This window comes from Myxocyprinus asiaticus, chromosome 15 (genome assembly GCF_019703515.2).
Source record: "Myxocyprinus asiaticus isolate MX2 ecotype Aquarium Trade chromosome 15, UBuf_Myxa_2, whole genome shotgun sequence".
Classification (NCBI taxonomy): Eukaryota; Metazoa; Chordata; class Actinopteri; order Cypriniformes; family Catostomidae; genus Myxocyprinus; species Myxocyprinus asiaticus.
Genome location: NC_059358.1, coordinates 7,493,240 through 7,519,082, shown reverse-complemented (window position 1 = coordinate 7,519,082; position 25,843 = coordinate 7,493,240). Strand labels below are relative to the sequence as shown.

At 41.0% G+C, this 25,843-nt stretch overlaps 1 protein-coding gene across 1 annotated transcript in view; it reads right to left on the bottom strand.

Annotated features, from left to right (window-relative positions):
• Window positions 1-419: 419 nt before the first annotated feature.
• Window positions 420-25,843, bottom strand: part of LOC127453246 (rho GTPase-activating protein 33-like) — a 74,674-nt gene continuing 49,250 nt past the window's right edge. Inside the window, exons 10-24 of the mRNA XM_051719494.1 lie at window positions 23,347-23,424; window positions 22,639-22,720; window positions 21,800-21,865; window positions 18,600-18,749; window positions 18,386-18,488; window positions 17,924-18,068; window positions 17,698-17,780; window positions 17,442-17,549; window positions 16,846-16,991; window positions 12,408-12,564; window positions 11,598-11,737; window positions 9,804-9,878; window positions 7,918-8,666; window positions 7,422-7,602; window positions 420-5,797 (exon numbers count right to left, since the gene is read on the bottom strand). Coding sequence (XP_051575454.1) covers window positions 3,072-5,797; window positions 7,422-7,602; window positions 7,918-8,666; window positions 9,804-9,878; window positions 11,598-11,737; window positions 12,408-12,564; window positions 16,846-16,991; window positions 17,442-17,549; window positions 17,698-17,780; window positions 17,924-18,068; window positions 18,386-18,488; window positions 18,600-18,749; window positions 21,800-21,865; window positions 22,639-22,720; window positions 23,347-23,424 — 4,989 coding nt within the window. The 3' untranslated portion in view covers window positions 420-3,071. The remainder of the gene's footprint in view (window positions 5,798-7,421; window positions 7,603-7,917; window positions 8,667-9,803; window positions 9,879-11,597; window positions 11,738-12,407; window positions 12,565-16,845; window positions 16,992-17,441; window positions 17,550-17,697; window positions 17,781-17,923; window positions 18,069-18,385; window positions 18,489-18,599; window positions 18,750-21,799; window positions 21,866-22,638; window positions 22,721-23,346; window positions 23,425-25,843) is intronic.

The following is a 25,843-nucleotide window of genomic DNA, read 5'->3' as shown; positions in this document are numbered from 1 at the left end:
GGTCATGGCAAAAATGGCATCACAGCTTTCATACAAGCACATGGAAACAATCTTTTTAAAAGAGAGCAAGAACTTAAAGACAAAAGCCTGGCAGCTCTCCACACCCTGAACTGTCCAACAAACTATTATTGCTCACAATACCTACCTAATGCTGAAACAGTTTGTACGTGTATAAGCAGGGACCAGTGGGGAGGGTAAGTTAGCTTGCATCTATCTACTTTATACTCAACTGGGAGTGTCGCCTGATACTGAAAATCAGACTGGTTTTGAGATATCCATCAAGGAAAGACTTCGGCAAAACTTCGCTCAAATTACTGCCAGCAAAAGTAGGACTACCACCTCAGAGGGAGGAGAATGTAACTTGAATACATCTAGCCAGTCCTGTAAATTCAAATATTTTTAAAATAACACAAAACCTGCAAAGAACACTTGTCTTTTAATAGCAAATTGAAACAAATACAAACACTGAGACTTGGGACAACCAAAGCATCCATTTTTAGGTCAAGTTTGACAGGTTCCGCAATTGGAATGTTATTTAGTCATGCAAGTACCATCACACTGTTAGTTAGCAAGGTTTGCAAGGATAATCTTTTAAAACATGACAATTAGAACCAGTTGTATATTGAAATTCCAAAACCTTTTTTTTTTTTTTTTTCCAGAGATTTACTGTCATTTTCTAGTACTTATAGAACAGTCGTCATTAAGCAACCTCTTCTGATCCTTGTACAAAAATACTGTTATAAAATAAATCTCCAAACTAGTTTTTGTCACTGACAGTGCCCAAGTTTTTAATTCACATATTGGAAAATATTACAAAATAGGATGAAATGCCTTTTGCAAAGTGCTGAAGGCATTAGGGGAGATCGTTGGACATGAAGTTCATGTACCTCAAAGCCACATTCATGACCTCTCTCACTTAAACATACACAGGTCTGCTGACATACATAGGTAGCATTAATATTTACTGTTTTAAGGTTTTAGGAACGTATTTCATTTGTTATACACTGCATAGATATGTATTAAAACAACAGAGATATCAGACATGCAAACACTGTCTCTCTCTCTCTCTTACACACACTATTTTGATATTTAGACTGTGTATTCTCAATACTTACAGTACTAATATGTAGCTTTGGAAACATAATGTTGTCTTAATAGGGGCAACTGGGCCCCACTTACAAATAGTTCTAAAAATACCATGGTAATACCATTGTTTTTTGGACAAGCACCATAGTATTCTTTGAAGTACCTTGGAGTACCATCTATATACCATGATACATGAATAAAGTACTCATTCTGTACCATGGTTTATATCAAAGTGCAATGGTATTAGCATTTAATACCATTACTGTACCATGGTAGAAACAGGACCTTTTTTTGTAAGGGTCAGGACAAGGTTTGCAACTTGCTTTTTCAATAACAAAGGAAAGATTAAGTTTGACTATACAAGAGAAGATTGATTATTTAACGAAAGGCACTAATCACTAACCAAACTTTTAGAGAGCCCACCTCTGGTAATTTTTTAAAGGATTTCCATGACATTTTAATGACCTGTTCTGTATTACTTATGGTAAAAACCAAAAAAAAATGGAACAGTACAGAGACAAAGTGTAGTCTGATAAATCAGCTTTAACTTTATAAAGTCTTGCAAAAAGAGCATTGTGGGCATTGAAGGAATTTTCAGTGTTTTACGGTGGATAATACCGGTCATTAGACATTGCTGGGAATTCCTCCATCACAGAAACCATGGAGAATTGGGAGTGACACAGGAGGACATAGCCTAGTAGAAATACTTGCTTTTGGTAAGAACATCAATATTAAACACATCATCTGACACTTGATAATGAGCAGAATACAGTACCTCACCGTAATATGCACACTCAATCGTACACCCTCCAGAAAATTAGCGAGACAATTATACCTTGAACACAAGGCAACATCGCTTCTTATTATGTGCTTAACTTCAGATACTCTGGGCAAGTAAGACGCACTCATACAGATTTACACACACAGACTTAAAAAAAAAAAAAAAAAAAAAAAAAGAAACAAAACACAAAATCACTAACCTTCACATTCTTTGAAACAAATTTGAGAAATGCAAATAAAACTATTTTACAAGAACTTGTTTAAATGAAAACTTACAATAACTTAGACATTTTTAAAAAGCAATACAAAATGAAACAATATCACACTGTTGCCAAAAGCAAAATAAATGAGGGAAAAAAAAATGCCAGCTTGAGTTTCTAAAAACAACCAGCATCTTTTGAGGTTCTTTATTGTACTTTGAGGATTAAAGTAAAACATTAAGTTTGTGCCACTGTACAGTGTGACCTACTGTCAAAAAGAACCTTAAATCAAATAAAACCCAAAGCAGAAAAAAAAAAAAAAAAAAAAAAAAAAAATGGATTTGGCACTGAGCAACTTCCTGTCAGAGGAACAGCAGCTTTGCACCTCTCTGACTCCCTCTGCTGGACAGCACAGTGTGTTGTGGAATGATTTCTTATTTAAGCCACTTTATGGTTCACTTCTTTGATCCTTTAAGCTTTATGCCTTTTTCGTACACCTTTTATCTCAAATACACACTCTAATCGGAGGAGAGCAGTGGGGTCTTTGTAAAACAGAAATGCAAGTGAAGACGTCCCCAATTTAACTTTGTTCCTGCAGATCCCATCTCCCCTCACGAGTTAAAAAACAAAACACTAACTTGTACAGAAAACATAATAGTGCTTATAACTATGTCATGTTACGTAATTTAAATAGGATAGTTCTCACAAAAATTTAAATTCTGTCATCATGTACTCACCCTCTCATATTGTTCCAAACCTGTATGACTTTCTTTTCTTCTGTTGGAACACTAAAAGTGTAGTTAGGCTGAATGTTATCTTCAGTTACCATTCACTTTAACTGCATATTTTTTTCTACACAATTCAAATGAATTATGACTGAGGCTAACATTCTGCCTCACATCTGCCTTTGTAAGATGAGAAAATGATGGCAGAATTTTAATTTTTGGCTGAACTATCCCTTTAAGTCCCTTTAAAGACACAGGGCTTTTGTAGCAATTATGCTCTTTAGCAGTAACTACGGGTCTGGCCTTCAGTTCGGATAGTCCAGTTGGGTTCAGGCAGGCTTCCCTGCCGGTTCATTCCACTCTGGTTCCACAACCCTGGAGGTCGGAGAGAAGGATCCAGAACAACATCTTGTTGGGGTGTGTTGGGATAATGAGGAAGCACTGGACCTGACTGGTATGGGTACTGGTTATACAGTGTGGCCACGGTCTGGGGCCTGTTTCCTCTTGTTGATCCAAGCACTAGGTTTGAGAAGGCCACTGTAGGTGGAGTGCATGTGTGGGGAGCTTCTGGGAGGGCCTGAGCACCCCGGTTGGGGTACGGGGGGTCCTGATAGTATGGTCTTGAGGGATAAGGGTTAGGAGTTGTGCGTTCTTCCTGGGCACCTAGGATGAAGTCTTGGTTTCTGTAAAATTTAAGGACTTGGTCACCAGATGGCATGACATCAAAAGCTTGTCTATACTGACCTCCGGAAGATCTCCTCAAGGGGTCCTGACGTTGGAAAGCTCCTGATCCCTCCCTTAGTGGCACCTGACCCTCAAAGTGCCCTTGAGATGGTCCTGGGATGTAGACATTGTAAGCAGGAGGTGGTTGTTGCTGCTGACTGGGGTAGGGATTGGGGGGGTGCTCGATATGCAGAGAAGAAAATAAAGTGGAAGAGGTCGGCACCAAAGGATCCTTTCTTTCATCCTCGGCAAGCTTTTCGATTAGCAAGGAGGCAATTTCCTTCCCTGTCAGGACATGGGATGGCTCTGAGCTGGTACTTTGCGGATCTGAGCGACTGCGGAAGTGCATGGCAGAGCAGGTGGACGCTGCTCTATTGACCACTTTGGAATCTGACAATGCATCATTCTGGGCAGGACCGTCAAAGTCAGTTGTGGGATTTTCTTGCTCTAATTGCTTCAGCTTGTCATCATGTGGTTGCTCTGAAGGTGGTGCTAGTGTCTCAGTTGCCTGTTGATCATCTACGTCAAGGTCTGTGGTCGCCCAGGCCTTTGGATTAACCCCAGCTCCCGGTGGGCTTGCGAAAGGGTAGTTTACATAGATAGGCTCAGGCTGATCTTTCGTGAGGCCTTGTTCTGGGAAAGCCCGAGATGGCTGGGCTTCATTTGGCTTCAATACAGCATTGAGTGGCAAATCATCCAGCCTGGAAGCCTCAAAGTGCCTATAGCACACCTTCCCGTTTTCAAAGTAGGGATGAAGCGGAGAGGCGGTGTGGTCCACAGAAGGCGAACATTGGGAATGATGCAAGCTACGCTGGTGCACAGACAGGGGCAACATGCCTACTGAGGAGCCCACTTCAGCAGTTGCAGGGATGGGATACATTTCGCTGAGGGAAAGCCTGACAGACGACAATGTCTGCCTGTGGGGATGTAGGTGGTGAGGTTGACCTGACGATCCATCCTCAGAGCGATGGTGAGACTGAGAATGGGTAAAAGAGAAAGAGTGAGAATGTGCTGCGGCCCAAGCTCGTGTGGCCTCAGATGACCACAGCTGTGGAGCCCTAACACCCCCAGGTCCTTGGGCGTTGTAGGGAGGAGGTTGACCCCTAGAAACAGGCCTTTGATTGGATGGGTCAGAGAGACGAAGGTTGCCTTCCAGATCCAACTTCATATTATAATAGCTGTGGCGTGCATAGCTGGGTGGCGCTTGCGGGTGCTCTGGTGCACCGATTTCATAATAGAAGTTCTCCAACTTGGATGGATCTTTAAAGGAGGGGACAACCGGTCTGATTTGAACAGACTGGGCCTGTTGTTGCTGTTGGGGAAGGTGTGCAGCCTGTGCAGCTTGACTGGCCATTCTGGCTGCATGGTAGCGAGATAATATGTCAGAGGTACTGCTAATGCGCTCAGAGAAAACTCTGGAAAGTGGTGTGCTCCCTTGAGGAGGCCCTACTAATCGTTGGATGCGGTTGGCATCCAGGGAGCGACGCATGTAATCGTGACGGTTGGTCTGTGAGAGCGGAACCTTTAAGGGAGCAAGATCAGGGGGCTTGGGTGGCACTTTAGGGCGAGTGGGTTGGAAGGCTCGTACCTGGGCCAGAGGAGAGCTCGCTGACTTGGAGTGCAGGAGCTTAGAGTGTGGCTGGGTTGCAAGCTTGGCCTGTGTGCTGGATTTCTGCTGCTGAAGCTGCGGAGCTGAAAACTGACGCCCATACGCTGGGGGTTTTCTCTGAGAGTGACCGGCATCGCTAGAGGAGGCTGGGCTAGATTTTGAGGGCTGTGCTTGAGGTGGAGAAATTGGCTCCTCGTTCTTATAGATGGGGCCTGGGTTTCGCTCATTGTCCTCAGAGGAACTGGTAGCTGATAGCTCAGAATTGGATGTCACAGAGTCAGAGACCGAGCTGTCAGAAGAGAGAGTCCCAGTGTCCTGCCCAGTTGGTGACCTTGGCTCCACCCCAGATATTTCTGCAGGCTTTTCAGTTGCAGTTCCTCTATCATCATCACCCTCATTCCTCCACACAGACAGCGGGCGCACTCTGGAGTAGATCTGATTAGGATCAGAGGACAACAGAGCTCCTGCATCAGTAGAAAGGGACCTCTGGAAGCGGACGTCTGTGTCAGGGGGGGTTCCGCTCTGGCGGGAGCGGTAAGGGGGAGAGGCACCTTGCCGCAGGGCCTTGTTAGCACTTTCGGCCAGGGCTAAAGCCATGAGGCGTGCAGGGTTTTTGGGAGGAGGAGGAGGGGGTTGCTGTGAAGGTAGGAGAACACCAGTGGGACCCAAGACACCTGAAAACAATAGTTTGAGAATAAGGATTTGGGATGTCTTCACATTAAACAACAGACTTTTTGTGTCAATAGAACAGCAGATACCAAACTAGGGGCGCACAAGAAAATATTTGGAACGGCATAGTTTCTCTCATAATAAATTTACTTGATGCCACACGTCATTCAGGGTCGGAGTTTGTCTTTTCAGTATATGGGTACAACTGAGAAAGCCTGGATTAAGTGAACGCTTCAGAAATTAGAATATAGCAAACTGCATATGCTGGAAAGTAACCCAAAATTGTTCAAGACATATAAAATCACTATATATATATATATATATACACTGATCAGCCACAACATTAAAACCACCTGCCTAATATCGTGTAGGTCCCCCTCATGCCACCAAAACAGCGCCAACCTGCATCTCAGAATAGCATTCTGCAATGATATTCTTCTCACCACAATTGTAAGAGCGGTTATCTGAGTTACCGTAGACTTTATCAGTTAGAACCAGTCTGGCCATTCTCTGTTGACCTCTCTCATCAACAAGGCGTTTCCATCCGCAGAACTGCCGCTCACTGGATGTTTTTTGTTTTTGGCACCAGTTGGAGTAAATTCTAGAGACTGTTGTGCATGAAAAGTCCCAGGAGAAATACTCAAAAATACTCAAACCAGGCCGTCTGGCACCAACAATCATCCATGCGATTATCTAATCAGCCAATCATGTGGCAGCAGTGCAGTGCATAAAATCATGCAGATACAGGTCAGGAGCTTCAGTTAATGTTCACATCTGCCATCAGAACAGGGAAAAAATGTGATTTTAATGATTTGGACAATGGCATTATTGATGGTGCCAGATGGGCTGGTTTGAGTATTTCTGTAACTGCTGATCTCCTGGGATTTTCATGCATAACAGTCTCTAGAATTTACTCAGAATGGTGCCAAAAACAAAAAAACATTCAGTGAGGGGCAGTTCTGCGGATGCAAATGCCTTCTTGATGAGAAAGGTCAACAGAGAATGGCCAGACTGGTTCGAACTGACAAAGTCTACGGTAACTCAGATAACAGCTCTGTACAATTGTGGTGAGAAGAACACATCTCAGAATGCTATTCTGGGATGCGGGTTGGCGATGTTTTGGTGGCACGAAGGAGACCTACACAATATTAGACAGGTGGTTTAAATGTTGTGGCTGATCGGTGTATACATTCCAAAGTTAGGTCTGCTTAGTTGGCACCCGTTGCTTACACTCTTCAGGAAATCAACCCTATAATTGCTTACTTATAGTTGTCTCTGGACATTAAACAGATACATAGTTGAAAATTCTGTTATTCACTCACCCTCTTGTTGTTCCAAACATGTATGACCTTCTTTCTTCCATGGAACACAAAAGGAAATCAGGCAGAATGTTAGCCTCAGTCACCAATCACTTAAATCTTTTTTTCGACACAATGAAAGTCAATGGGGACTGAGGCTAATATTTTGCCTATCATCTCCGTTTGTGCTCCACGGAAGGAAAAAAACATACAGGTTTGGAACAACAAGAGGGTGAATAAAAGAATATTCATTTTTGGGTGGAATTTCCCTTGATAGTTTGGGTTAAAAGTTTGGTAACCACTGCATTAAGACATAAGGGAGTGGACTTACTGGGGCCCTTGATCTTGACGCTGGGGCCCAACTTACTGCTGAGCTCTTGCTGGCAGCTCTCTGTGAGCTGAAAGTCACATGACCTCAAGAGCATAGATATCATCTGGGGTGGCTGGGGGGGTCCAGTGCTTGGGGGTCCAGGCTGCAATTCACCTGCTCGCCCACCAATCATTTCCAGAACCTTAAAAGTTAAGAACACGTAAAACGGATTCACATAAACATGACATGATCTATGTGCTGCACCTTTTTAAAATATTTTTCCTAAACCAATCCATGACCACAAATGGATTTAGTTCACCATACAAATTTGGCACCAATGCAGTGCAATGTATTAAAAGTGCCAGAGAAACAGTGTTTAAATTCTTCAGGGAGTCAACCCGAATGGTTTGCTTCTATTCAAAGTAAATGAGAAAGTATTTTAACATCCAAAAATGACACACTTTACCTTTAAAGATACAATCAAAATTAATGAACTTTTTAATATACTCAAATTCACCTTTGCAGGCAGGCTGATGGCAATGGGGTCAGAGATGTCCAGAGGTGGGGATTTTGGAGCTTTAGCAGAAAGAGCATGTACCATTTTACGTGTAAAGGAACGCCTCTCTTGAGGGGGCTGGAAAGGGGGTGCAGAAGTCACTGAAGCTGGCGTCTGGCTGTGGGATGGGCTTACATTTGACTCGCCATGCAGGGCAGAGGTTGCGGGAGGATTAGCGACCACAGACGGCTTATGTTGACAGAACACTTGCCGAGGCGGAGCCGCTGCGGCCAGGATCAAACTCCGTCGGGCCATGGCCTCTGATTGGTTCAACACTGAGTCGGGATCCTCCGTAATTGAACACTGGCTCCCTGATAGGGCATGTCCTTGATGACTCAGACAACGGTATGGAGGGGGTGCGGCTGCAGGAGGGGACTCTGAGCTGCTAGTAGTCCCATCAGTGTTCCCCAATCCTATTGGCCCATCTTCCAGGAAGGTGGGGCTAAAGTCAATGACATCTTCTGCCATCCATGATGCAGATGGCTCCTCGGAGAAATCAGGCAGCATGTACACACCCTCTTCATCTTCATGCTCATCCTCTTCCTCATTAGGACAATGGGTTTCCCCAGGCAGCAGGTTGTCGTAAGAGTGGCTGGGGTGGATTGTAGATGGTAAACACTGGGGAAGGAGCTGAGGGTCGATGGAGGCAGCCACAGAGAGACCATCACTGATAGAGCGAGGTCTCCGTAACTGCTGCGTCTTCCCCTGACCTGAAACATATCACACATCATTTTTGTTTAAGTGAGTGTTGCTTGCCTGTGCAAAACTTGCCACCGTAATGCTAGGGTGTTGGGTGTGTTTGACAGGGCGTTGCTATGCATTTACTAAAGCCCAAATTATACTTCGGTTTTGACACAAACGCTTGGTGTCTTGTGTACAGTCGAACACTCTTTGAACACTTTCAAAGTATGCCTCATACTTTGTGTGCAAGCATACACTGGCTGTTGATGCATACGTGCTGCCACTGCTGAAATTCTGAACTATTTCTCTTCGGGAGTTTAGACCCACAAAAATGTCTTTATAGTCCTTCAGTTTCAAGTTATACAAAAGCAGGTACTCTACTGACCTCCTCACACACATACTCTTGACGTGCACATCCACTGTTGTTGTTTCCACCTTCGTCTCCTGTTGTTTACTGGCAATTACATTTTCTAGCACTAACAGCTCAACGGTGAGTGTTGTAACATTATGGACCCACTTATTAGTGCAAATAATTCATACTGCGCGTTCAGAGTATGCGTGGTTAGAAAAATCAGTCTGCATGCGGTCACTGCTGGAGCACTCTGCTGATGACTAAAATTTGCATCACATGCCCTGTAAACAGACACTTAACGTTCATGTCTGACCGAAGTAGACATTGTTTTGGGTGTTTTAAGTGCATTGCTATGAAGTCGATAGGGTGTTCTGGGTGGTTGTTTACTGGGCTAAGTAAAATTTGCCTACACAAAGTCTCAATCCCTAACTCTATGTTAAAATAATTTGAACTCTATTCAATATTTTATGTCCATTTATTTATTTGGTAACTAGCCATGATTATGTTCAGTCAGATGGTCATTATTGCAAAATTAACTAATTAATTAACTGCATGGGGGTCCTGATAATCAGTCAGGGTTTATTTAGAAATAATATACATTTTTCCTTTCATATTATTTTACACATTTGGCAAATTTTTCTGAAGTGACTTAGTACATTTAGCGTATACATTTTTTAAATTCACACATTCCCTGGGAAACAAACCCATGACCTTAGCATTACAACCACCATGCTCCAACTACAAAAACACTAAATGTTAATGGCTTTTTAATGAATGGTATTATCAAACAAGCATTTCACAACGTAATTTATACCTGCTCCACTGTGCTGAGATGACAGGGACTCCTCACTCTTTGCTGACCGGAGTGTCACAATGTCCATCCTGCAACCTAAAACACATACAGTATGCAACAGATAAACTGAGGAAGATTTTTCCTCTGACATCGAGACATGTAAATATGTTTAGGGTGGAGCTCATTCCAGAGATATTTGTGAAATGTGTCAGATACAGTGATGTTAAAAACTATTTCCCCCCCCTTTTTTTGGTGTATATTTCATAATAAATTGTTTTAGATCTTCAAATGAGATATAACATAAAACAAAGGCAACCTGAGTAAACACAAAATATTTTTTTTAAATATATATATATATATATATATATAATTTTTTTTATTGAAGCAAAAAAAAATTATCCAACACCTATATCACCCATGTGAAAAACGAACTGCCCCTTAAACTTAATAGCTGGTTGTGCCACCTTTAGCAGCAACAACTGCAAGCAAACGCTTCCGATAACTGGAGAACAGTCTTTCACAATGCTGTGGTGGAATTTTGGCCTACTCTTCTTTGCAGAACTGCTTTAGTTCAGCCACATTGGAGGGTCCTGCCACAGCATCTCAATCGGGTTCAAATCAGGAATTTGACTAGGCCACTTCAAAACTTTTGCTTCTTTTGAGCAATTCAGAGGTGGACTCCTATGCTTTGGATCATTGTCTTGCTGCATAATCCAGTTGCACTTGAGCTTCAACTCACGGACTGATGACAAGACGTTCTCCTTTAGGATTTTCTGGTAGAGAGCAGAATACATGTTTCCCTCAATTATTGCAAGTCGCCCTGTCCCTGAAGCAGCAAAGCATCCCCACACCATCACACTACCACCACCATGCTTGACTATAGGTAAGATGTTCTTTTTGTGGAATTCTGTGTTTGATTTATGCCAGATGTAATGGGACCCCTGTCTTCCAAACAGTTCCTCTTTCGACTCATCAGTCCACAGCACATTCTCCCAAAAGGTTTGAGGATCATAAAGGTGTGTTTTAGCAAAATTCAGACAAGCCTTAATGTTCTTCTGGGTTAGCAGGGGTTTTCACCTCACCACTCTTCCATGGATGCCATTTTTGGCCAGTGTCTTTCTGATAGTAGAGTCATGAACAGTGACCTATAATGATGCGAGAGAGGTCTGCAGTTCCTTGGATGTTGTCTTTGGCTTTTTTGTGACTTCCTGGATCAGTCGTCGCTGTGCTCTTGGAGGAATTTTGGAAGGTCGGCCACTTCTGGGAAGGTTTACTACTGTGCCAAGTTTTCTTCTTTTGGAGATAATGGCTCTCACTGTGGTTTTTTGGAGTCCCAGAGCCTTTGAAATGGCTTTGTAACCCTTCCCAGACTGATGTATTTCAATCACCTTTTTCCTCATCATTTCTGGAATGTCTTTCGACCTTGGCATAGTGTGCTACTGGCTGGGACCCATTAGCCTACTTCATTCTGCTGAAAAAGTTCTATTGAGGTGTTGAGTTGATTAAACAGGGCTGGCAATAATCAGGCCTGTGAGTCTCTAGTCCAACAGAACTCCATTATGAATGCAGTTTCATAGATTTGGGGATATAGTAACTAAGGGGGCAAATACTTTTTTCACACAGGCCCAGTTGGTATTGGATAACTTTTTTACTTCAACAAATAAAATCATCATTTAAAAACTGTATTTTGTGTTTACTCAGATTGCCTTTGTTTTATGTTTGATTTTGTTAGAATTTTTGAATCAATTTAGTATAAGATTAACACAAAAACAGAAGAAATCAGAATGGGGCAAATACTTTTTCACAGCACTGTACCTGCATGAGAGGTAGAGGGCTGGAACAGAGAGGTGATCCTGGTGGGTTCGCGCCGACCCCCTGCTGCAGGTTTCCCGATGGCAAAGAATGTCTTCCAGCTCCCACCTGCTGTTTTCCGGACCTTCATGCCTCTTTTCCTCCTAAAGGGAAATGACAAGAAAAATGAATAGAATGATCAATTAACAATATGCTTGAATTTATATTTAAAAAAAAATAAAAAGTTCACCCCAACTCTCCATACAAAGGCAGCTCATGGTGACCACATCTTTCAACAACATTATAATTTAAGAAGTCCATATGACTATGTATGCTATATGCTGTATTCAAAGTCTTCTGAAACCATAAAACAGCTTTGTATGAGGAACAGATCAATGTTCCCCTCCGATGAAGCTCTGAAATTTAAACGTTCAAATTTAAAATTGGCATGTTAATGTACAGTATATATAGGTTTAAATGTCAGACCCCAAAATGCTACTGGTTCTTGCATGGCATATCAGTTTAAATGGGATGGAGAATGAGATTTGATAGTTGTAGCAGAGAGGAAGATTTTCAGAGCCTAACAACCTAAATTTCCATTTATTCCTCACACAAAGCTATTGTATGGCTTCAGAAGTCAGAAGTAATTTAAACAACTTATGGCATTTCCATCCTTTTTGGATTGTTGCTTGAAAAAAAGATGCGTAAAAATTCAAAAATTCTCGTGTTCCGAAGAAAGAATAGCAGCGTACAGGTTTAAAATAACATTAGGGTGAGTAAATCATTAGTTTTCATATTAAAAGTAAAGTCATTGGCCTTATCAAAGGAACCCACTTCTCTGGAGGCAGGTCCAGCACAGTGTGAAACTGTCCATGTAACTCATGTGGAGATCCCTGCAGGAGAAGAGGAGCTTGGGTGCGAGCCTGCGCCTCCTCCAGAGACAGAAGTCTGGTGGAAACAAACGACTTGGGTCTGGTCAGAGACTGCCGTGCTGAGGAGTCAAAGATGCAGACATACAGATTCAGATATTAAGCCAAAGAACAAAAGTGAGTTATTGCTTGAAAAACTGCAGCGAAGAGCAAAGCAATAAAAAAACAACCATGATTCAATATGGTACAAGGCAAACGGCGAGACAACCAAGCATCAACGAAAAATCAACAGCTCCTTCAAAGGTTCCCTTGTCTGTACAGCTCTACTGTAAGCTTTGTAGAAGAAATGCAGGGCTTTGCGGGGCTGGCCAACAAACTAAAGGTTCACAAAATGTAAGTGGCAAATGCCAGAAAGACACTCTATGCAAGTACACAAATGCAGAAGGATTGCCTGGCCAATATCTTGCAAGTGCATGGTGTGTTGCTGTGTCAAGTCCATCAGTAAGGTCAAGTAGGTCTCTCTCAAACTAATTAAATATTTGATTATACAGGTGCATCTCAATAAATTAGAATGTCGTGGAAAAGTTCATTTATTTCAGTAACTCAACTCAAATTGTGAAACTCGTGTATTAAATAAATTCAATGCACACAGACTGAAGTAGTTTAAGTCTTTGGTTCTTTTAATTGTGATGATTTTGGCTCACATTTAACAAAAACCCACCAATTCACTATCTCAAAAAATTAGAATACATCATAAGACCAATTAAAAAAAACATTTTTAGTGAATTGTTGGCCTTCTGGAAAGTATGTTCATTTACTGTATATGTACTCAATACTTGGTAGGGGCTCCTTTTGCTTTAATTACTGCCTCAATTCGGCGTGGCATGGAGGTGATCAGTTTGTGGCACTGCTGAGGTGGTATGGAAGCCCAAGTTTCTTTGACAGTGGCCTTCAGCTCATCTGCATTTTTTGGTCTCTTGTTTCTCATTTTCCTCTTGACAATACCCCATAGATTCTCTATGGGGTTCAGGTCTGGTGAGTTTGCTGGCCAGTCAAGCACACCAACACCATGGTCATTTAACCAACTTTTGGTGCTTTTGGCAGTGTGGGCAGGTGCCAAATCCTGCTGGAAAATGAAATCAGCATCTTTAAAAAGCTGGTCAGCAGAAGGAAGCATGAAGTGCTCCAAAATTTCTTGGTAAACGGGTGCAGTGACTTTGGTTTTCAAAAAACACAATGGACCAACACCAGCAGATGACATTGCACCCCAAATCATCACAGACTGTGGAAACTTAACACTGGACTTCAAGCAACTTGGGCTATGAGCTTCTCCACCCTTCCTCCAGACTCTAGGACCTTGGTTTCCAAATGAAATACAAAACTTGCTCTGATCTGAAAAGAGGACTTTGGACCACTGGGCAACAGTCCAGTTCTTCTTCTCCTTAGCCCAGGTAAGACGCCTCTGACGTTGTCTGTGGTTCAGGAGTGGCTTGACAAGAGGAATATGACAACTGTAGCCAAATTCCTTGACACGTCTGTGTGTGTGGTGGCTCTTGATGCCTTGACCCCAGCCTCAGTCCATTCCTTGTGAAGTTCACCCAAATTCTTGAATCGATTTTGCTTGACAATCATAAGGCTGCGGTTCTCTCAGTTGGTTGTGCATCTTTTTCTTCCACACTTTTTCCTTCCACTCAACTTTCTGTTAACATGCTTGGATACAGCACTCTGTGAACAGCCAGCTTCTTTGGCAATGAATGTTTGTGGCTTACCCTCCTTGTGAAGGGTGTCAATGATTGTCTTCTGGACAACTGTCAGATCAGCAGTCTTCCCCATGATTGTGTAGCTTAGTGAACCAAACTGAGAGACCATTTTGAAGGCTCAGGAAACCTTTGCAGGTGTTTTGAGTTGATTAGCTGATTGGCATGTCACCATATTCTAATTTTTTGAGATAGTGAATTGGTGGGTTTTTGTTAAATGTGAGCCAAAATCATCACAATTAAAAGAACCAAAGACTTAAACTACTTCAGTCTGTGTGCACTGAATTTATTTAATACACGAGTTTCACAATTTGAGTTGAATTACTGAAATAAATGAACTTTTCCACGACATTCCAATTTATTGAGATGCACCTGTATATCTGAATATTTATAATTATAATGTTCACACAAGACACTATCTTTATATGTTGTCTATGTAAACATGCGCCAGATGCATCTCTTTTTTTAGCATCTCACGCCAAAGTTTCATGAGATTAGTATTTAATTACATCATAAAATTTTTTTAAGGAACCGTCTGGTCTTCTTTGATGTTCAAGACATTCGGCTCGAGTTGTAGCATCTGCATTGAAATACTTGCGTAGAGTATGCTTTGGGCTTTAGTCAGCACAAAGTCTGGGACATCAGAAAAGTAGAAGAATCAAATACAATGCAATTTTTTTTGCCTCTTGGGATAATTATATTGCTTGATGTGCGTACAAAGGTAACATGTAAAGCTGTTTGCTCAAGAGCAATATTTGGGGTTAGTTTTTTGAAGACATCTATGATTAATACAAAACCTTAAGCTGACACACAGAAAACAAAACTAAATTACACTTTACCTGCTGCCTCTGTCTTGTAAAGACAACACTTCTCAGTAATAAGTACAGATGACTCAAACAGATACTCTCTAGCTCAGATATTCTCAGCTTCCATTCATCTATCTTACCAACTCAATGACTCGATGTCCTGCTTATGGTAAACTGAATGTTTATGGTGGAAAAGATGAGTTAATATATACAAAAGCATTTGGATTAATACTTATACTCTGCCCTCACACAAAAATCAGATCAGTACATGTCAACAGAGGGATTTATTGTCGTCTGTCCATCTGTATGCTATAGAACATGTCATTTACATTGGTAAAAGATGTCTTTTTACAAACTGTTCTCACATGTCTTACATAATTCAAAAGTTGGTTTAAAAATACATTTTTAATAACATAAACAGGTATGGAATATAAAAAAGAATGTGTGAACATTGACATCTTTGTGATCCCTGCTGAAAAATATCGGTCCATGATTTCTACCTGGTCATTTATAGTCATTAGCTGGTCGGATGACATCTAGACGATTGTTCAGCCAGACTACCAGCGTGTCAACCTGGTTTCGATCTAGTAGACCACTCTGGACCAGCAACAAACCAGACCCAAAAGGAAGCTTGACCACTTTAGAGGCTGTTCATACAAGACACTATCTTGTGTTTCTGTCTGTGCTATTTTAAATATGTTGTCTATGTAAACATGCACCAGATGCATCTCTCTTTTTTTAGCATCTCAGGCCATGAGCATCACATTTTTACGATGGTATGTTTTGAAACAAATGTTGCACTCCATCTAGAGTGTGTAATATTCTGTGCTACTCATAAAAGATAATGATTTTAAACAGTATTCCCGAACTCTCTCCAGTCTACCTTTGTTCAAAAAACACGTTGTTACCTCTCCAAACTCACGCCATTGTTTGAGCCTGAAGTGGATATATCGAACCACTCAAACGAATATATCAATATTTTGTTAGTGCCACAGAGCAACAGAGTTTACACTATTCAGGAAGTTAACTTAAGAATTGCTTATACTGTAGCTGTCTCTGCATATTAAGCTGGGATTGGAGGAAGTATTTTAACATCAAAAATTTAAAACTTTAGCTTTAACACAAGGATGTGTCCTGTGGGAACAGCCCCATAAGCTTAACTAAGCAGGATTTATTTACAGTTCTGAGTGTCCACAGTTTGGTCAGAGGGTCAGTGTGGTTCTCATATCACGGAGAAGCGTCGTAGATCAGGATCCAGAGAAGAGGGGTCCGTCAAACTGGACTCCCCCCTCGCCTCCTGAAGACTAACCAGGCGTGTTCGAGGCTTGCGTGAGATCTTTTGCTCCGTCCCTCCTATTGCTATGGAAACACACAGCTTGCTCTCAGAAAGCCTTTCTTACACATGGGTGTGTCAGGTCAATGTAAACATGTTCCACAGTGGTGTGTTAGCATGTAATAGTTTGTCACTTTCACCAATAGTCAACTTCAATAACGAAGAAAAAATGCAGAAAACATGTTCATCATAATGTGAGTTTAGACTGTTTTACAATTAAATGTTTCACTTAGGGTTTTTCCACATTACTCTCAATATATCCGCAATGGTTTTGTCGGCGATAACATAAGTGGTAATAATAAGATAAGTGGAAACGTGAAGGTGTCCTTTTGGAACAGCCTATGATGCTTCTTAAAAATCTGCCAACATAGGCAGCTCACAAGGATTTGGAACAGGAATTTGTTTTACAGACACTGTTGAGTTGCTCACTCAAGAGTGCAACTGTCAATACAGAGATAAAATGGAACAGATTTGTTGAGTTCTGCATCGTGTTCCGGTTTAACATACCTGCGTTAAAACGTCCAACTGATGTGAAAGAATCGCTGAACAGAACTTCCATATTACTGAGCAGAAACTCTACGACCACTGACTGGATACGTACTTCTTTAAACGGATCAGCGCCGCTCAAGCCCACTGCCTCGATTTCTTTGGACCTACACAGAACGAGAGCACATTCTGCCTCAGATACACTCGGCCTGTACTAGTGAAAATATTCATATTGCAGGTGAAATTAGGCATCAAAACATTAGAGTAGAAAACATGGATAACCATTTAATACTTTCAAAACCTGACCCATAGAGTTTTTGTTTTAAATAATAATTAAAAAAAAAGAAATTGACTGCACATGATCCCACTTACTACATGACTACTAACAAAATAAGAATATAAATGGACATGAAATATTTGAGTGGAAATGATTTTATGTTAGAAGAAAGAGACCACAGAGTAATATGAGAGAGATGAAACTAGCACAGATTTTTAGGAAATTGCAGAACGCTACAATTGACCAATTGGAATAAAGCATTCCTTAAAGTCAACTGCTTCAAAAATTTACCTAAAAAAGGAGACCACACCAATATATATTGTGCATCCCCAATATTTACCTGAGCAGGTTGGGGGCCCAGACGATGGCCAGATTCTTTATGTGCATGTTAGTCTCTCCACTACAGGTAGCCAAATGCGCCAGGTGTCTGATGAGGTACTCCAAAGTGCTGAAATAAAGGCAAACATCTCATCATCAGTTACTTATTTTCAGAAAAAAAAGCAATTTCTGTCCAAAATGCTTTAAGAGACACATAATTCATTAATATATGAAATGTGTAATGTGTAGCATCAGAACACCGTGTATATTGAGGTTACCGGTAGTGAGGAGGAGGAAGTTGTTGAATAACATCATGTACTTTCGCCATTCTCTCTTCCTCCGTCATTTCTCCCATACATTCCTGCATAGACAAGGGGAAAGAACTTGCTTAGTACGGTGCAAACCTTCTGGAAATGGCATGACTTGCCTAGAATCACGTAGCTAGACTTTTGACAAGTGTCCAAATTCTGGTTTTAAACAGATTTTAGAAGCAGAATGACTTACAGCAAACTTTTCATAGAGTTGGTATGTGAGGAGCGGATTGGGCAGCTCTCTGAAGTAGAGTTTGCACAGAGAGCCAACGCAGTGAATATCCTGCATGTACATGTCTTTCGTCAGATCCGGAACATTTTCACTGTCAAACTCGTGCCTGATCAGAATGAGATGGAAGAGAACAGATGCCATGGTCATGCATGTACAGTAAAAGAGACAAAGTAAAACCTCAACAAATGTATGATCCTGCATGCAAGCCTTTTTAAGCAGCATAGTTATTAGATACTTTCTTTTGGCTAAATTCAAAGGCAGCCTGGAAAAGAGCAACCAGCACATTTCAAAATTTCTATAAGTCAGTCATACTGGTTTCAAACTATGTGACATTTATTAAATGACAGAATTTTCATTTCTGGGCAAACTAATTCATTTAACAGATGCACGGAGAAAGCTCACAGCACATACACGCATACAAACCTGAGCTTCTGTATGTTGGAGGACACTCCAGAGTGTCTGTAGATCCCATCCACCACACCATGCTTCTCGATAAACTCAGCGCAGCTCTTCAGGACCTGGGGAACTGAGGTTTGACCACAGAAATATCACTTCACACATACAGAAATTAACACTTTCAGTTTTCATCAATCATTTTCACAGCATGACTGTTCTGGGAGAATTGTGATTTCGGTACCGTCTAGGCCAGAGTTGAGGAGATGCTCTCCGAGGTCACAGCCGAACACTCGTTCTTTCAGGATGCCCCTCTGTTTGAGCTTTTGTTTGGTGGGTCTGGACTTCATGAAGGTGCGCAGGAATCCCATCAGCTTGCCGTGTTTCTTAGACACTGCCACAGGAGGGCGACAGAGAACTGATCAGGCAATTGACCACGTGAAAGTGGTTGAACATTTCTACAACTTCTTTTCTATGCCAGAGCACTCTGACAGCAACAAAGCAAACACCTAAAATAATCTAAACCAGAGAGTCTACACCTTCTGCAGAATCTGTTCCAAACACATTAATAAGACCACACATTACCCTCCGTGTAATTTTAAATAAAGATCAGCAATTGCTCCGAGGAAAGTATTGTGAGGGCTGGGCGTGAAAAGTAGCTAAAGTACTTACAGATTGCAAGACAAGGAAGAATCACTTAACTACACTAATTACACAGCCTTTAGGAAATTTAGACAAATGAAGCAGCATAATATATTAATGTGATATTCACAATCTATATTTTTACTTAATAATATTGGATCCAAAATAATATTGGATTTATTGTAAATTTGATATAACGCCCAGCCCTACAGTCTACTAAATTAAAACATAACGTTTCAATAAAACCGTATTGTGATGAGACAGAGGCGTAGGCAAACAATAAAAAAAAAAAAAAAAAGGTTAATACAGGGCCTGTTGCAGTCATTATGTGGACATCGACATTAGAGGCTGACCGATACTGGATTTTGATAACCGATTTAAAGAATGTTAAAAAAAAAAAAAAAAAAAGAAAAAAAGTTTTTATTTTTTATTTTTTTAGCCTTTCCTTACTATGACAGGCACAGAAACAAGAAACTACAAGAGTCTAAAATGAATAAAATCTCAAATGAAATTTGTAGCCAAAATCCCAACAATAATAATTCCTCATGATGCAATCTATTTTGTGAAGTGCACCAGTCCCTCCTGCAGCAAATCACCCCCACAACATGATGCTGCCACCCCCATGCTTCACGGTTGGGATGGAGTTCTTCGGCTTACAAGCCTCACCCTTTTTCCTCCAAACATAACGATGGTCATTATAGCCAAAGTTTAATTTTTGCTTTATCAGACAGGTTCTCTCCAAAAAGTAAGATCTTTGTCCCCATATGCACTTGCAAACTGTAGTCTGGCTTTTTTTATGGTGGTTTTGAAACAGAGGCAACTTCCTTGCTGAGCAGCCTTTCAGTTTATGTCGATATAGGACTCGTTTTACTGTGGATATTGATACTTGTCTACCTGTTTCCTCCAGCATCTTCACAAGGTCCTTTGCTGATGTTCTGGGATTGATTTGCACTTTTTGCACCAAACTACGTTCATCTCTAGGAGACAGAATGCATCTCCTTCCTGAGCGTTAAGATCGCTGCATGGTCCCATGGTGTTTATACTTGCGTACCATTGTTTATACAGATGAACGTGGTACCTTCAGGCGTTTGGAAATTGCTCCCAAGGATGAACCAGACTTGTGGAGGTCCACAATTTTTTTATCTGAGGTCTTGGCTGATTTCTTTTGATTTCACCATGATGTCAATCAAAGGAGGCACTGAGTTTGAAGGTAGGCCTTAAAATACATCCACAGGTACACCTCCACTTCAGTACACCTCCTATCAGAAGCTAACTGGCTAATTGTCTAAAGGCTTGACATCATTTTCTGGAATTTTCCAAGCTGCTTAAAGGCACAGTTAACTTGGTGTATGTAAACTTCTGACCCACTGGAATTGCGATCTAGTCAATTAAAAGTGAAACAATTTGTCTGTAAACAATTGTTTGAAAAATTACTTGTCATGCACAAAGTAGATGTCCTAAACGACTTGCCAAAACTATAGTTTGCAAATATTAAATCTGTGGAGTGGTAAAAAAAAAATGACTTTAATGACTTCAACCTAAGTGTATGTAAACTTCTGACTTCAACATATACACACACATATACACACATACACATATACACACACATACATACACACACACACACACACACACACACACACACACATACATATATATATATATAAATAAACTTTCAGCAACAATCAGCATAGATTTTTGCCAATAACCAATAATTCCAAAATGCAACTATCGGCACCGATAATCAGTAAAACCTCTAATCAACATGTCTGTTATGTGAGTGATCATTAATGCAGCTTAAAAAAAGCAGTGGTTTCCTGTTGATGTGTGTTAGAAACATGTAGCATTAGAATGTCCGATTCGACATAAAACTCTTCACAATTCACTAACAGATTCTCATTTATACATCAAGCATGCTGTAGTTCTTCAAAAGATGCTGGAGAAATGATGCCCACACACATTCAAATTTTTTTCTACTCGTTGCTGTTCGTTCACTATCTAACTCTCTTGTTTATCATCTCCAATCCTCCCACACTCCCTCTGCCTGCTGTATAAACGACCACAATACATATAACAAACCCTGCATGTGTCAAAAGACAGAAGGCATGAAGAAAAGATGGATACAGAAATGTTAGTTTAGGCAATTTCACTAAAGTTGTTACCAGCCAGGCTTAGAAACCAAGGAGGAAGAACTGAGAAAAAAATAGAGGAACACAATCGACAGAAACATCACATGCATCTGCTCTTTGATACAGAACTATATTACTGCATGTTAAATTCACCCTTCAATCACTTTATTAGATGATGCTGCCGTCAAGTTTGGAGTATATACTAAACAACGACCTTAATATCTAAGACACAAATTTTTGAGTAGTAGTAGAAGATACATTGTTTTGAATGGTGGCATTAAAGGCCATAAAAATTATCTTGAAACCCAAAACATCAAGTAATAAAAGCAAACATTTTAGATTACAACTAGGACTGGGTGATGCACAGAACATTCAGGAATTATGTATTGATTTTGCTGGTGATATAAAATTAAGCAACATCATGATTATCTCAACTTACTCAGTTTTTTTTATTGGCCGTATTAAGTCTCTTAAAGATTGTGTCCATGTTTTGCATTCCCTCACTGTCTGTTTTAATAGGGTCTCTGATTTAGGCCATGTCCAGACTAATATGTTTTTGGTTGAAAACTGGTTTTCAGTTTCCTGATGTCATTGTTTTCCAAAGTATGCAGTACTAGAGGGCGTTTTCGGAAAACCTTGTTTTCTGTGGAGGAAGAGTGTTCCTAGATCATACCTAATGTTGGAGAGGAAGGATCAGACGTGTTGGTAACACCAGGTTTGGAGCATAAAGAATCCACCTCTGAAATACAGATAAACAGTTATTGAAGATGACCAGTCAAACAACGTCTACCATAGCAATGACGAAGCAGTCCCAACAGTGACTGTCCATTTTTTGGTGGCCTCAGTTTAGAATGTACATTTACCATTCCTTTCTCCATGGGGATTTCAGAAAATGCTTTGTACCATGTAGAAAATAATGCTTGCATATGACTTAAGTCAATAAACAAAAATATTTGACTACAGAATGCTGTGATTGACCAATCGGAATCAAGCAATCCAGAGTGTAATTTATTACGAATATGGAACTCATTCAGTTACATGGTACATATAAAATCAATCAAAAGCTATCTGAAAATCAGTTACAAAGGTCCTAACGCATTTTCTAATCAGAAAACACCAATACTACTTTTAGGCTCTAATGCAAAAAAATTAACTATCGTTATGTAGGTCGCTCGCTGACGATTCATAACTAGCCTCCACTAGTTTGCAAAAACTCACCACAACCCTACTTGCCACTATTGTCATTTCTATGTCAACAGTGCCTTTTTTGATTGGTGGATATAGCTTTAGGGATTGTGGGACGTGTAGTACTTCATCAGGATTTACAATCAATGAAAGTTTTTATTTTTAATTAGTAGAAATCACACTGCCTTATGGCTACCACACTCTGTACCACTGTCTTCAAAAGGTTTGAACATTATTCCTTTAAAATATTTATTTATTTTTGCTAAGGAGATTTTGAATAGCAAGAGTCCTACTGAGCTCTAGATACTGATGAAGACGATGAAGTACCTTGCTTACTGACAGGAGCGCTGACCGACTGCGTCAACTTCTCATTGATTAATTCCACACATTCACTGGGAAAGAAACCAACCTGAGGAAGAGAGAGGGGAAAAACTGGGCTCAGAGCAGGTGATCCAGGACTAAGGGCGACTACACACTAGGGAAAGCTCAGACGGGGCGCTTGATGCATGGGAATGTGAAAGGTCTGTTTGGAAGGAGTGTACAACACATCAAAAAGGCGGATAATTTTGAAAAAAGGTGGCAATCCAGTGGCGAACACTGAAAGACTTGGTTATTTAAAGTATATATTTTTGATAATGTACCAGTAAACATTGAAAGACTTTTCCAGGCACTCTCTCTACAGTTACAAACTTTTAAGCCAGCAGAGAAAAATAATAAGGGCCAGAGAATGAATACACAGCATGAGTTATTCTGCCATGTTGTTTCAATTTCACAGCGCAACACGCCTTTCCGAGATTCTCATTAGTCAATGCATGCCTACGTCAGAGTGAGTTGCAGCAAAAGTTGAAATGGTTTCAACTTTTGGTCACATGACAGAGAGTCACTATTGCAAACCCTTGCATTTTCCCTCTCCGTCCTTCCAACGTACAAATCCCATTTGAAATGAATGCATTTGTAGCATTCTCTGATGCAGCTTATACTCTAGTGTGTAGGGGACCTAAGGCCTGGATCAGGTTTTGATGTTTAGTGTGGTACCTGGAACCCATGTTTTCCTCTCCACCATGTGGTGTCTTCTTTGGGTGGCATGTCAATCACAGACAAGATATCGCCAACCTTTAGAAAGAGGAAAAAAAAAATAGATATTCAAATGGGCATGCATTCACACATGCACTGTACATAAATACATACATAGAAGATGAAATATGCAAATGACTAGTGTATTTAGGGTGTCCTATTAAAAACTCTTCATAACAGTTTATAATCACATAGAAAAGGACAACAGTTAATATTTTATGCAAAAACATTTAACAGATTCAGTGCTGTGCATTGAAGACAAAACACTTCATATTTTCTAAACAACCGGTCATGATCAGATGAATGCTTGATACTTTGTCAGAACTGCCATTGCATGCCAAATACACTTTGAACCAAACGAAAAAAAAAAAAAAGGGAGGAAAAAAAAAAAGATCAGTTCCTATCTCAATAGAGAGCATAAAGAGAAAGACTAAAGCCTAAAAGAGAGAACAAGACAGACAGAAGAACAAAAGAGAAACTAGAAAAGGAAAGTCTGTCAAGACAAAATTTGATGTTAGCTTGACAAAATATTTCCTGAGTGTTTCAAATAGTTTTAAAATGCTCTATGTTTAAAGGTTAGACAGATTGATAGAAAAAGAGAGCAAGTGTAAGGGTGTGTGTGTGTGTGTGTGTGTGTGTGTGTGTGTGTGTGTGTGTGTGTGTGTGTGTGAAGGGACTTAAATGTGTTCTATGTTTGGGTCACCCCATTCTTTAGCCCAGAAAGAGCTGCTGTATATGGAGCAGTATGCAGGGTGGGGCGACAGGAATAGACCTAATAAAGGAGGTAGAGGAGAAAGAACATAACATCGTCCCAGGACCAGGTGAGGGGTACATGCATGTGTAGAATAAGGACAGGAACTCAAACTGGGTACAAGGTCTTTTGGAAAAGATAGGAGTTGGTGTAATAAACAAAAAAAAAAAACTCCCTTTTTCAGGATACTGCATTTTAAAGCTAATTTTGTAAAATCCAAATAAACTCTAAAGATCTTTATTGGAAAGGGTTTAAACATATTTTTAAAATGTTTTCCATGCTTGTTCAATGAACCATAAACAATTAATGCACATGCGCCTGTGGAACGATTATCAAGACACTAACAGTTTACAGACAGTAGGCAATTAAGGTCACAGTTAAACACACTTAGAACACTAAAGAGATCTTTCTACTGACTCTGAAAAACACCAGAAGAAAGATGCCTAGGGTGCCTGCTCATCTGCGTGAACGTGCCTTAGGCATGCTGCATGGAGGCATGAGAACTGCAGATGTGGCCAGGGCAATAAACTGCAATGTCCGTAATGTGAGACGCCTAAGACAGTGCTACAGGGAGACGGGAAGGACAGCTGATTGTCCTCACAGTGGCAGACCACGTGTAAAAACACCTGCACAGGATTGGTACATCCGAACATCACACCTGCGGGGCAGATACATGATGGCCACAACAACTGCCTGAGTTACACCAGGAACGCTCAATCCCTCCATCAGTGCTCAGACTGTCCGCAATAGGCTGAGAGAGGCTGGACTGAGGGCTCGTAGGCCTGTTGTAAGGCAGGTCCTTACAAGACATCACCGGCAACAACGTTGCCTATGAGCACAAATCCACCTTCGCTGAACCAGACAGGACTGGCGAAAAGTCCTCTTCACTGACGAGTCCCAGTTTTGTCTCACATGGGGTGATGGTCGGACTCGCGTTTATCGTCGAAGGAATGAGGGTTACACCGAGGCCTGTACTCTGGAGCGGGATCGATTCAGAGGTGGAGGGTCCGTCATGGTCTGAGGCGGTGTGTAACAGAATCATCGGACTGAGCTTGTTGTCACTGCAGGCAATCTTAACGCTGTGCATTACAGGGAAGACATCCTCCTCCTTCATGTGATACCCTTCCTGCAGGCTCATCCTGACATGACCCTCCCGCATGGCAATGCCACCAGCCATATTGCTCATTCTGTGTGTGATTTCCTGCAAGACAGGAATGTCAGTGTTCTGCCATGGCCAGCGAAGAGCCCGGATCTCAATCCCATTGAGCACGTCTAGGACCTGTTGGATCAGAGGGTGAGGGCTAGGGCCATTCCCCCCAGAAATGTCCAGGAACTTGGAAATGCCTTGGCAGAAGAGTGGGGTAACATCTCACAGCAAGAACTGGCAAATCTTGTGCAGTCCATGAGGAGGAGATGCACTGCAGTACTTAACGCAGCTGGTGGCCACACCAGATACTGACTGTTACTTTTGATACTGACCCCCCCACATTGTTCAGGGACACATTATTCCATTTCTGTTAGTCACATGTCTGTGAAACTTGTTCAGTTTATGTCTCAATTGTTCAATCTTTTTATGTTCATAAAAATATTTACACGTTAAGTCTGCTGGAAATAAAAGCAGTTGAGAGTGAGAGGACGTTTCTTTTTTGTTGAGTTTAGTTTGATATATTCTCTCTCACCCCTAAAGGGAGTTGAAGCTGAATGCTG